Below are 12,396 nucleotides of genomic sequence, written 5' to 3'. Positions count from 1 at the left end.
AAGTTGATGAATAAATACCGAATGATGTGTTACATATAGACATAAAATATATATATATATATATATATATATATATGGGTATTATTTTGAAGACCCACTAAACTGCAAGGGGGTGAGAGCTGCTGAGGAACTGCATAAACATTAAATGACTGAAGAAAAGCAAACATTCAGTTAGTCAGATGAGTGGCACGTTGCACTGCCTAATATTGGATTATATTGCACAACTGTCTTTATTCTAACCTACTGTTGAAATAAATGTATATTACACAACACTAGCAATATACAGATTTACATTCAGGTCTCATCTACAACTTTGTAGTATCCTACAAATCTGATTTTAAACCAGTTTATTATATTGGCCCTAGTGAAGCTGCCTAGTAAGCAAAGAAATTCAAAAAAGTATTTACATAGTATTTACATATTCTCGTGAGATGACTGGCTAAGTGCGTAAGTCATACTGTCAATTTATTGATGATCTGAGCACCTAATTGTTATTGGTTTGAACTTTTGTTGGTGGGTTGACCCGTACATCCTCATGTGTCAGCTGACTTCCAGATAACCCGTGATTCTGTTCCCCAGAGGTTAATCACATGTGACAGTCAAAACTGGAGTTGGTGTGACCTGCTGCTCTCCTGGACGACAGCTCGGCCTTCATGCCCCTGTCCACACAAACCAGGACGCTGCCATCTGAGGCAGTTTCGTCACTCTGGATAGGGGTAAATGAAAATGAAATATTTTGTAATTATCATAAGAAAACTAAGAAAGTCTAATTTGCTGGAATGCTTAAATATAAGACATTTTACAATCTGTAAAATCTGTAATATTTGTAAGGTGAAGCCTCCTAGCTATTCAATCTTCCATTGAAAAAGGAAAGCATTTGATACAATAAGGTTTAAGAATTTCTATAATTACTACCCTACTCACATCATTACTGGTCATGGACAGTTTCCCTGCTGTTTCGTTCCCTTTGGCTTTCTCTTGTAATCCCAGTTTCTCCATAATCAACTCAATCCTGGTTGTGATGCCTGCTACAGAGCTCTCAAGGTGGAGAACCTGTCTGGCCAGTCTTTCACGGGGAGAGAAAGGTAATTCAGATTTTGGTTAATGTTCGTTGTTATGAAATTAAATTCTCTTAGGCATATCATAGGTTAAATATAAAAACCTTTCCTACTTTAGAAACTGTTCCCGATCCACCGAGGTTTGACTGGAGTGGTTCTTCTGCTCATTGGAGGTTACAGGAGGCTTCTCCAGTAATTCTGTCCCATAATTAATTCCAAGATTATTGAGTTCAGCACTAAGAGCATCCTGATGAAATACAGAAACACCATCATGAAAACAGCTTTCACTGCATTCATTCTTACATTTACTTTAATGTCTGTCTAGCTAGAGAAGAAATTAGTCAAAAAACAGCTTGAACCACATTTATCCTGTAAATCAGGTCATACAATGAAGACTGTTGCACAAACCCTCTTTTCCTCCAGCTCGATTTTCATCCTCTGTTGTTCATCCTCGTCTAGAATTTGGTTCCCGTCATTGTCAAACCGTGAGAAGGCTGCAGAAATTTCGTGATCAGCATGTCCCATCCTACAAGATTATCAGAGTGGTGAGGGTTACATTTAACACTAAATTCAGCATGTGCTCCCCTTCAAATATACTGTCACTTACTCTTTCAGAGTTTCTCTGAAGTCCTTGAATTCGATTTCTCCAGAACCAGACCGTAGCGCCTTCTGAACATCTGATATTTTCTCCTTTTTGAGTTTCAGCTTCATAAATGTCTTCATATAGCTCTGAATTACAAGGAGACATCAATTTATTTATTTATTCATTGATTTATCTATTTCTAGATTAATTTCATTGCCTTTACCTGTTTGATGATGTCTGTAATCTGCAGCTCATCTTTTTGGGATGAGAGCTCCTCCTTAACCTCAGAATATGTGTCATTAATGATGGCCAGAAACATGTTCTGAGGAACAAACGCGTGAAGAGATAAAGAGACTTCTCATTTTTATAATTTTTAAATCAAACAACTTGCGTCGCACAATGACTTACCAGCAAAACAAAGAAAACAAAGAACACGTAGGTGACAAAGTAGATTGGCCCGAGAACTCTGTTAGCTCGGTCGATGGCGTCATAATCAAAGTCTCCAAGAATAATCCTGAACTGTGTGAAGCTGCAGGAAGGAAAAAGGGAGAGGAATTAAATAGTTGATGCTCAATCGTCTTATTTAAATGTGTCCTGCCGAGCTGCTGTGATTGACACCTCTTACATGCACTTTACGAAGGTGCTGAAGGATTCAACTTCTGTCCCAAACAGCAAATATCCGAGCTGAGCATAAGCGAAGAAGACAATGAAGAACATGATGGCAAATCCCAAGATATCTTTAGCACATCGACCCAGTGTGGAGGACAGCTGAGTCATGGTCTTATTAAAACTGATGTACTTGAAAACCTACGAGGACAAGAGGAGAACACTCATTCTTTGGTACGATGCCAGAGCCAGATCATTTTTCTAAGTAATGAGTTGAAGTGAAGGATGTTGGTGCTTTACCTTGATCCACGCGAAGAACAAGTTCACAGCGTTCATGTTGTTGTACTGTGTTTGCCAGAACGCCAGAAATTCAAAATCAGCATAGATATCAGGGTGTTCCAGCAGTTTGCCAAGCAACTTGTCCACTTTGACAGTTCGGAAAACATTGAAAATGATGGCAACGATGGCGAGCTGGGAGGGAGAATAATTAAAATTTTGAGTCAAAGCTAAATCAGAGAAAAGATCACGTTTGAATCAAATGAGAATTATATATTCTTACCATTATGACAACAACGTCCAGTATGTTCCAGATGCATTTGAAGTAGGACAACTTGTGTATTCGCACTTCAAGAATCTCCTCCACAACATAGTAGAGGATGAATAAACAGAAGACTATCTCACAGCCGAGGATGAAGTAATCCCAGTAGGTGATGTAGCGGATCAATTTGACCGTTCTGATCTGATAGGAAGGGATCGCTCCACCGGTTGCTGGGAATTCAACCACCAACCTGAAAGAAGTACATAAAATGTTGGTAAACCAATGAATGGGTACCAACCAACTAATGGATAAAGTTGCTTCTGTTAATGGTGCTCCTTACCTGATGACGCAGAACATGTTGATGTTTGCATTGTAAGTGGAGAAGTCGATGAAGGCAGCTCTGGTTCCTCGGTCCAGCCAAAGGTTGTCCACCAGTTCCCTCAGTATGACGACGCTCTCCTCTTTGGTGCGACTTAGGTCTTGATAGTATCCCGCTCCACTGTAGGTGGTCAGCAACCCCCAGTGAGAGGAACCCTTCATCTCTTTCTCTGTGTGGTAACTCCAGCTGCAGATGCACAAAAAAAGCACAAAAATAGCTAAGGAAAGCCCTAAACTTTGGTGCAGTTCTTGTCTATAACAGCACAGAGTGGCTTACGCAGTGCCATTAATGAGACCAAAGCTGAAGTCTTCCTCCTTCTTCTCATTGTAGACATCGAAACATCCCGTGATCTCGTCTTGGAAGTCGTCGTGGACCTTGCAGGAGTTGTTCTTGATCTTGATCTGCCTCATCCTGGGGACTCCCAGCAGCATGTTCTCATAGTAGATGAAGGACTGGTCCCCGCTGTCGAGGGACTGGTTATTGTACCATTTAGTCCAGTAGAGGCCGTCCAGAAATGGTCCCTGGGCGTACTGTTTATATAAAAAGACGGTGGATGAACGCAGATTGAAATTTCATACTCTTATTTTTTACTACGTTGACGATGGAGGAAATTAATATGGCGGGAAACTCACAGTCCAGAAGTCGGCCATGGTTCCAATGGACTGAAACTTAACCCCACTTTCACCGGCTGTATTCACAAACAGGTCTGTCATGGCTTTGGTGTAATAGTAGGTGCTTGAACTGGTCATACCGTATGTCACTGAAAGACAACGTAATCACACTGTTGACACCCAATAATTGATCCCTATCTGGCTTTGCTCAGGCTCAGCTCTAAACATTGCTCCATTCAGCAGTCCAAGATAAGACAGCTCAGAGGCAGACATGCAAAGCCTCATTCAAGACTTGCTGTTTGGCTGTGTTTATGTCACCGCCATCAAATCGATTCAGATTAGAAGCTGTAATTTGTTTGAAGAGAGAGCACGCTGGCCTGACACAAATAGCCTCATCAAACAATGTAAATCTAACTCAGACAAAGCAACAATGGACGAGGCCTAATGCTCTTATCACTAAAAGGCAAGAGAGCAGTGCCCATGTCCCTTTCACTCCTAAAGCTCAGCCGGACAATGGCTTTCAGGCAGATGGATGGGAAGGGCATTTGTGGTAGGCATTAAAGCAGGGTAAATCAACAGTCCAAGTGCCCTATACAGTAACATTCTGCTAAATGGTGGGCAGCGATCAGCGCTGCTAAAAACAATTAGTTGATTGAAATATACTGAAGTAGGAACAAGGTACATGAGTACGGGAAAGAAAACATGTAATTCACCTATTTGAAAATACACTGTTATACATTAGATGTTTGTCAGACCCAGAGACACATTTGAAATATCTTTATGGATCATGAATGTGTCGCATACATTTGGGATATGAGTATCTAGAAGTACTTTAACAGGTTGTATGATGTAACTTAAATCCAAGAAAGTATTGAAGTATTTAAGTGTAAACCTAAACCACAATTTTCCTTAAAATAACAATTGATGCAGAAAAACACTTTCCCATGTCAAACGTTGGAAGAAATAAATGTTTTACCGCTGAACTGAACATAGTTTTGGGTCGGGATTGATCCAGACTGTTAAAATAAGTGCGAGTCAGACATTTTGGTTAGAACACTTACAGAGGCATATGTCTACCAGGAACACCAGATAGACCATTAACTCTCGTAGCGTGGTTCGGACAAACAGTTCCCTATTGTTAGAGGTGTTTTCGGTCAATGTTGTTCCCCACAAACCTACACAAAAAAATATCAATGAAAGTCATCAGTCATATAATTATGACGCAAATGTATTTTTGCAGGAATTGTAAAAAACATTACCAAAAGTTTAGAGTTTAAGTTGAATTAAAGGAAAGAAGATGCTTCAAGGAAGACTAAAATTGTTTAGGCAACAAGATAGTTCAGACATTTTAAGTTAAAAAACAATATTGAGACATATCAGTTGATTTTGCAGAACTGTACCAAGAAAAGTCTCCAGTGAGATCAATTTTTGCTGAGAAGTATAATTGATATTCAAAGCAGAAATACAGTGATGAACTCCTACCTTTGATAACAGAGCAGCAGCCTCTTTTCTTCACCAGGCTTTGCTCAGTAGATGGTGGCTCCTCTGGTGGATGGTGGAACGGCCCTGGGGTGTCCAGTTTGTAAATGCTGTCCATGGAGCCCTGGAAGAGAGGCTGAGGGTTGTAGATGGTGCTGACAGCTCGGGCAAGGGGCGGAGGAGAGCCACAGTAGCCCTGGTTCACCCAGGCCCCGTTGCCCACGGTGTCCAACTCGCACTCCACCTGTCCGCTCAGGTGGCTTTCAGCCCGGTTGTTCAGGCACTTCATGCTGTGTGTCTGCTTATGAACTGCTGTGGTTTGGATCGGGAGAGAAAGTGAAGCAGGGCAGCGCAGGCAGCTTCTGAACACCTGCTGGAGGGATGATTATAAAGAGTTGATGACATAAGCTTTGTCGAGGGAGGAGCCGCTGGTCCTCTGCTGGAGCTTTTGTAGTCTTGAGATTGACACCCAGCTAAAACACATTAAGGTGATGGTATAATTGGTCTTGTACTAACACAACATTGACATAGTTTGACAGGGTTTACCCAAATACAAGAAGTTTAATCTTATTTTCATGAGGGGTGCAATCTGGTAATCAATAAGAGCTCATATCTAGTCCTTAGCTGTTTCAAACAATAAAATAAATCATCACTGTCCTCCCTCTCACTATCAACCCTCTTTCAAACTGGCAGAGAGAAGCTGAAATGACAGCTACTACCTCATCAAATTGAAGGAATTTCATTTTGTAGTAGAGATCTCTACATTACCACATATCCACCTATAAAACTGCTGGAAATGTCTTGTAAGAGAATGGGAGGCTAAATAATTCAGCAGTTAAAAGACATTTTAATTTGTTTTGCCCTCTCAGTTACATACATGCTGAGCACATTGTTGTCACTATTGATTAACAACTCATCTGGTGACGCGCTCCTATTGAGGAAATCAATTAATTGCACGTCGATTACATTTTCTGTCACCAATTGTTCACCACTCGAGACTGAATTAATGAAGAGCGTAATTGCAGTGTCACCGATGGTCTCCGCCTCATTACCGCTCAGCACTTTTGACTCTGCCATCTATTCATTTTTGGCATGCCAACTGTCAGAAAGCGTTTTGTTAGGTATGCAAACACTCAACGTGGCGTGTGATTCATTACGACCATCTGTATCAGTGTTTGGCACCTCGTCCAATGTCGACCTTGCCTGCCAACCCAACAAGCCCCCTGCAACACGTCTCATGTATTTAAGTGTTCAATGATTAGCAGATAAATTGATTAATACTTCAGCTATATTTTATTTTTGTTTTCTATGATTTGATATATGATATCCCTCTACATATTTGTCTTTGTAGCTTTTCATGCGTTTGTTTATTTTGTGTAGGAGTTTAAACCAAACAGACTGGAACATGAGCTCGATCCAAAAACATATTTCCACATATTACCACCCAAATCAACTGCATGCTAATAAGATGTGTGAAGTGTATTAGCAGTTTGGACAATACAGTTGATGCGCCGCTGTAGATGTCTTCTACTTAATCCAGATAGAGTTTGGGTCCAGCTATGGGCCTTCATGCCTGAGCGGCTCTGAACAGAGCGATTACACACAGCCATTACCACACAATAGAGTTTAATTTCTGCTCCCCCGCTGAAGCCGTGGCAGGATCTGGTACACAGGCTTCCTTAATCTGCTGCGGCTTGTGCCACCATTCAAACTTTTTCAAATCTGTAACAATCACTTTTCAGTGGCCGATGATTGCCATTTAAATCTGTAGCTGTGTTGGCTCCAACAATGGACGGACCGCGGATCATGTAGCATCCTGGTTTATCTCTGGTTACACAGAACTATCCTGTAGCAGACTCCAAGAGGTGTTATTTCTACAGAGAAAATTTGAGAATACAATAATTAAATGATAATACTTTGTCCTATAATGGAGTCTATTTTCAACATTTAAACATTGGTTACCCCACTGACGTAACAGTATCTTATCTCAAAGCACAGGAGCTCTGGACAAAAGGATGATTTATTCCCCTGAGTGCAGATTGAGGCAGTGCAGCGGACAGGACCTGCCATCACTGCTACTGAGAACCTGACACAGAAACAAAGAATGTGCTGTAAATTACTTGTTCTCTGTGATAACCCTTGTTTTAATACCAGACAAAAGTGAGGGCTTAAATGCTAAAGCTAATTGGCGTCTAATTAGATGTTTTTCTTGAAATGAGAAAATACGCCATAAATTTCATTGGTATGCTCTAAAAGATTAAGAAATTTAAATCTGCTGTATGTCATATTTGAAAAGGGAAAATCATGTTAATAAAGAATGGTTAAAAATAATAAAAACTAGTATACTAAGCAAGTATCAATTACATATAGTAGATTAATATTAAGTTGTGCTATGAGAAGAAACTCATATTTACCATATTAACTTATTAATAGAGACGACGACAAAGAACAAGAGAAATTTTTTTCATATAAAATAGTTTTTATTTTTGATCAAAAATTATAACTCAACAAAATAGAGGTCTGCGTGTGAAAAATAACATAATATTTTTCAACTCTACAAACATGTACACTTTGACAGAATAGTTACATATTGACTTTAACTAAGACCACAATGATTTTCTCAGAATCCATTGAACATTGCACAACATTTTAGGGCCATATCAAAATAACTGATAAAACTTACAGCATTGCCTGTATCTTCAGTACAATCTAATGGTCATTATAATGACACTACATTTCTTTCATTGCTATTCTTTGAACAAAAAGATGCTCAACATTGCTGGGTTACCTAGCAAACAATAAATTAGACTTCAAACTTGAATAGAAGCTTTTTTGATTGTCATACCAATACTAGATAAATACAAAAGGAAAATAATGCAATACAAATGTATTTACTGTCTCCTAGATTGGAGGAAGAATATTCGCAGTCACTCACACCCAACCACATGACTGATTAACAAATGGCGGCAGTTTATGCGTGGACCTGATGTCCATCAAACTCATAGGAGAAGGACGAGTGGATATACTCCTGTCCGGTCGGGGAGTCGTACCTCATGAGGCAGGAGTAGTTTTCAGGCTGCACACAGTCAAACTGCAGGTCCAGCCACTGCCTGTGAGGAGCGTTGTGCCTCCTGGCGTCGGTCAGGATCCGGTTGAGGGCCATAATGTAGCTGAGGGCCATCTGCAGGGTTTCGTACTTGGACAGTTTTTTGTCCTGGCCCCACTGCGGGACCACTTTACGTAAGCGATCAAAGGCAGTGTTCAAACCCTGCATCCTCTTCCTTTCTCTGGCATTGGCCGCCATCCGTCGCCTCGTGGCCGTCTCATACTTCTCTGGGCTCTTGGAGTCCGGTTCTGAGGACTCCGATCCAGAGTCAGTGCAGCTGGGTCGACGAGATTTCATGGTTTTTGTTTGAAGAATCAAACTGGTGATTGTCCTCAGATCAGAAAGACTCAGCTGTGAGTCAGTGGTGGTCAGAGAAGTTTCCAGTTTTGGTTTCAGGGTTCCACAGAGGTCTCCTCTACGTCACAGCCTGGCTGATGTCCACGCTGTGTGTCCTTTGTGTTGAGTGTCAAATATGTGTAACCCGAGATAGTGGACAGCCTGAAGAGTCCAAGGTGTCTGTGATCCTGGAGACAGTGAGGAGCAGCTTTTATAAGACAGAGCAGATGAACAGGTGGCAGCAGGTGGAGTCCCTGCCCCCCTGCTCCCCATCCTCAATATTGCTCATAGAGAAACTCACCCATACAGACTCATATACACCCACACCCACTCTCAACACACCCACACCCACACCCACACCCACACCCACACACACACACACACACACCACACACACACACACACACACACCCACACACACACACACACACCCACACACACACACACACACACACACACACACACACACACACACACACACACACACACACACACACACACACACACACACACACACAGAGAGGCATATATATGCACACTCAGCACACACACAAACAAGACCTTAATGAAATTCCAATTATCTTGGGCTGGGCTATCTGGCCGTGGCTTCACTCAGAGCCATGTGTCACAAACACCAAAGGTCTACCATCTGGTAGCTCAGCTCACCACAGCTGATGGTGCAAACAAACTTTTAAAAGACCAGGACTCTGGATGTTTCCTTCTTTAACTTACATTCCCACCAATTATGTAAAATCACTAAAAAACTTGTAATAACCAATTAAAGCTTGGACTCTTAATTAAGCTTTAAAGTAAAGGAAATATTGACAAATAATGTAAAATACATAATATTAGGTTTAAGCAGAATACATAACAATCTCAATATCAGTTGTTAAATGGCAAAAAAAAAAAGAAAAAGCACCGGTGTCATTTTGATATAATTTAAAATTCACTCTTCTGTGTCTAAGAATGTATTTTTCAAATTTGATTGTATATGCAAAAATACAGTATTTTACCTCATTATATAATAAAATGTTTATTTATTTCTTAATCAATATTTTCTCCTTCTAAAATAAAATTTTGTTTGGAACTTTTAACAAATTTGTGACTAAATCTATAATTTAGTAAATAAATCTGTAGTTATCACAATTTAACATCAAATCTATTTATAGATTAAATGTGACATTTTTCTTATTAGGTTTTATTAAATTACATAATCCACTAAGAAGTCTCCTTTCACTTCTCATGTAACTGGTCTCCATGTGATAATAACCATAATCTGAGATTAGCCCCAGGCAACAGAAGTGTAAGTGTGGCCTGTAATTTGAGGGATTTTAACAGCACATCAGGGGATTAACAATACTAACAATATGGGCCAAGATGGTGTAAAGATTACTGCAGCTTCCGAGGTTTGGAGAGCGGTTTGTGTGCTGGTGTAGACACTTCTTCTACTTTATGTTGTTGCAAGCACACCGGTCAGTGAGGATGTTTCATCAGTGCCGTGGTCTTAATGAATCACAGTATGTGGGATGCATTAATGTTCCTCATGTAGTGGGGACCACATGTGAAATAAATAATTGATCTGTGTAGTGGTCCGAGAAAATGAGACAGACAGAATAATTTGTCTGTCTGTCCTCCCCATCTGCCAACATTGAATTCTGTAATACAGGAGGGTAGTCTCCTGTCTCTCTCTGTCTGTCTGTCTCTCACTCACACACACACACACACACACACACACACACACACACACACACACACACACACACACACACACACACACACACACACACACACACACACACACACACACACACACACACACACACACACACACACACACACACACACACAATTTACTGTCACTCAAAAGCTACACAAATGACTTTAACCACACTGTGCTGTTACTCTAAATTTAAATAATAATCACATTAAATTGATGTTTATCTGCACAAAATATGAACTACTGAAGTGTAATTGTACTTTGAGTATTTCATTTTTATCCTACTTTGTACTTATACTCAACTACTTTTTGTAGGTATTGCAATTTTTGCTCATACATTTATCTGTCATCTGTTTATTTTGACATACAGCTCTTAAAAAATATTATGTAATTTGTTCTGAACTACCCAACAACATACAGTTTAGTTTAAATGAATCAGACAAAATTGAAATACTGTTTACATATGAATGTATCAGTAATAATAATAATAATCCAATATCATAATGATATATAACAATTTGCACTGTAAAAATGAGCCATTCTGCATAAGAAGTACATTTAATACTTGAATACATTTAGAGGAATCCACTACTTATGTCCTTTTAACTTCAGTAAAACGTGAATGCAGGACTTTTACTTGTAATGGAGCCTGTTTATGGTACCGTCACCACGTAAAGGATCTGAATGTTTCCTCCACCTCTGCTGCTTTAACTTCTGGTGTCATCTTTGTCGTCCTTTGTCAGGAGGGACACACAGCTCCTGTCCCTGTGTATTGACTCAAACTCAAAGCTTGGGTGTAGAGGCAGGTTATGAATGATTAATCACTGTCAGAGGCCTAGAATAATGCCTGTCTCTGGTATTGGGTCATGCACACAAGCTGATGCTGTCTGGTCATTTTGGGATGGACTGGTTAGCTGTGCAATTAGGCATATAATCCCATCTACCAGTTGGTTCATTGATTACAGATTGATGTAGTTTGCCAGCTGCTGCTTGTCTTGTCTGAGGGCCTTGTCTGAGACGTGGCCCGGCCCTTCCGTGTCTTCTAATTTTTTTTTCATGGAACCTCTCACATGATTGGCTTGTCTGAGCACCGATGGCTGAGCCATGCCCTCTGTCAAAAGCCATATGTCACAACTGAGGAGTGACCCGTCTGCTCTGACAGAAACACGTACCCTCATAAATCCAGATCTCCTTATGGAGAAATTGAGATTAGGGAACAAAGCGTATGTTTCCGTCCAGGAGAAAGTGTAAATCTCATTATCATCACAGCATTACTTTAAATGAGCAGCGTGATTAAGCTCATACTTAACTTTTAATAAGCACGAGGAAATGCATCACAAGTGTGTCAGTACTTTAGTTTTAAATGTGTAGACTTTGAAAATCGGGACAGAAAACTTTGTCACGACTGTTACTGTTGTTGTTTAGGTGCTGCAATAATCACGTTGAGCGCACGTAGAAAATATAAAACATCATCTGAAACATCATGGTAAAAGTCAGTATAAGTCATCTATAAGAGAAATAAATGAAAAAACAAAACAAATTAAAATTGAAGTTTCTAAAGCATTGTCCACAGATATTTACTTCTTAGCATTAACACATACAGCACCCAGTAAACAAGTATGTCTGGCAGCTGGTGAGATGAGGCTGGAACTATAATTAGGTCACGTAAGGTGAATGTAATTTTATGCCTATTTGAACTCTCTTCCCCTCTAATTGGACTGATTAGCAATGCTTAATTGGCTTCTGAGCTCTCTTATTTGTTTTAAATTTGGCATCAGTTTAAGCTAATAGGGCTCTGATTACAACATAGTCACAACAAGGTCTCCATAATGACATGATTTGAACTGCCTGTTTCCCTCTTTGAATGGATATAATGTTCTTAAATACAAATTATTTTAATGTCGAACACGAGATAAAGTTCAGGAGCAGTGAAAACGGTGCAGAATCATTGTAGATGCTGTCTGTGCAGCGTGCATCAAAACC

At 40.0% G+C, this 12,396-nt stretch overlaps 2 protein-coding genes across 2 annotated transcripts; both read right to left on the bottom strand.

Annotated features, from left to right (window-relative positions):
- Window positions 1-586: 586 nt before the first annotated feature.
- Window positions 587-5,543, bottom strand: pkd2l1 (polycystic kidney disease 2-like 1). The gene is made up of 15 exons (XM_056396022.1): window positions 5,258-5,543; window positions 4,837-4,950; window positions 3,797-3,924; window positions 3,441-3,694; window positions 3,126-3,350; window positions 2,807-3,035; window positions 2,548-2,718; window positions 2,267-2,448; window positions 2,050-2,170; window positions 1,865-1,963; window positions 1,666-1,787; window positions 1,467-1,584; window positions 1,172-1,305; window positions 925-1,066; window positions 587-706 (listed from the first exon to the last, which is right to left on the bottom strand). The coding sequence occupies exons 1-15, from the start codon at window positions 5,541-5,543 to the stop codon at window positions 587-589; spliced, it is 2,445 nt and encodes an 814-aa protein (XP_056251997.1).
- A 2,235-nt stretch (window positions 5,544-7,778) lies between these two features.
- Window positions 7,779-8,673, bottom strand: atoh7 (atonal bHLH transcription factor 7). The gene has a single exon (XM_056395870.1). The coding sequence runs from the start codon at window positions 8,655-8,657 to the stop codon at window positions 8,226-8,228; it is 432 nt and encodes a 143-aa protein (XP_056251845.1). The 5' UTR covers window positions 8,658-8,673; the 3' UTR covers window positions 7,779-8,225.
- Between the last annotated feature and the right edge of the window lie 3,723 nt (window positions 8,674-12,396).

This window comes from Seriola aureovittata, chromosome 14 (genome assembly GCF_021018895.1).
Source record: "Seriola aureovittata isolate HTS-2021-v1 ecotype China chromosome 14, ASM2101889v1, whole genome shotgun sequence".
In the NCBI taxonomy this organism is placed as follows: Eukaryota; Metazoa; Chordata; class Actinopteri; order Carangiformes; family Carangidae; genus Seriola; species Seriola aureovittata.
The sequence above is the reverse complement of the archived record's forward strand: the minus strand, read 5'-3'. Positions and strand labels throughout refer to the sequence as shown.

Excerpts from the sequence above, each read along its gene's own strand:
- pkd2l1 (XM_056396022.1), bottom strand. The coding sequence starts at position 5,543 with ATGAAGTGCCTGAACAACCGGGCTGAAAGCCACCTGAGCGGACAGGTG. Across the intron at positions 2,719-2,806 it reads TGGACGTTGTTGTCATAATG|CTCGCCATCGTTGCCATCAT; the intron begins GTAAGAATATAT and ends TCTCCCTCCCAG. Across the intron at positions 2,171-2,266 it reads AGCACCTTCGTAAAGTGCAT|CTTCACACAGTTCAGGATTA; the intron begins GTAAGAGGTGTC and ends TCCTTCCTGCAG.
- atoh7 (XM_056395870.1), bottom strand. The coding sequence starts at position 8,657 with ATGAAATCTCGTCGACCCAGCTGCACTGACTCTGGATCGGAGTCCTCA.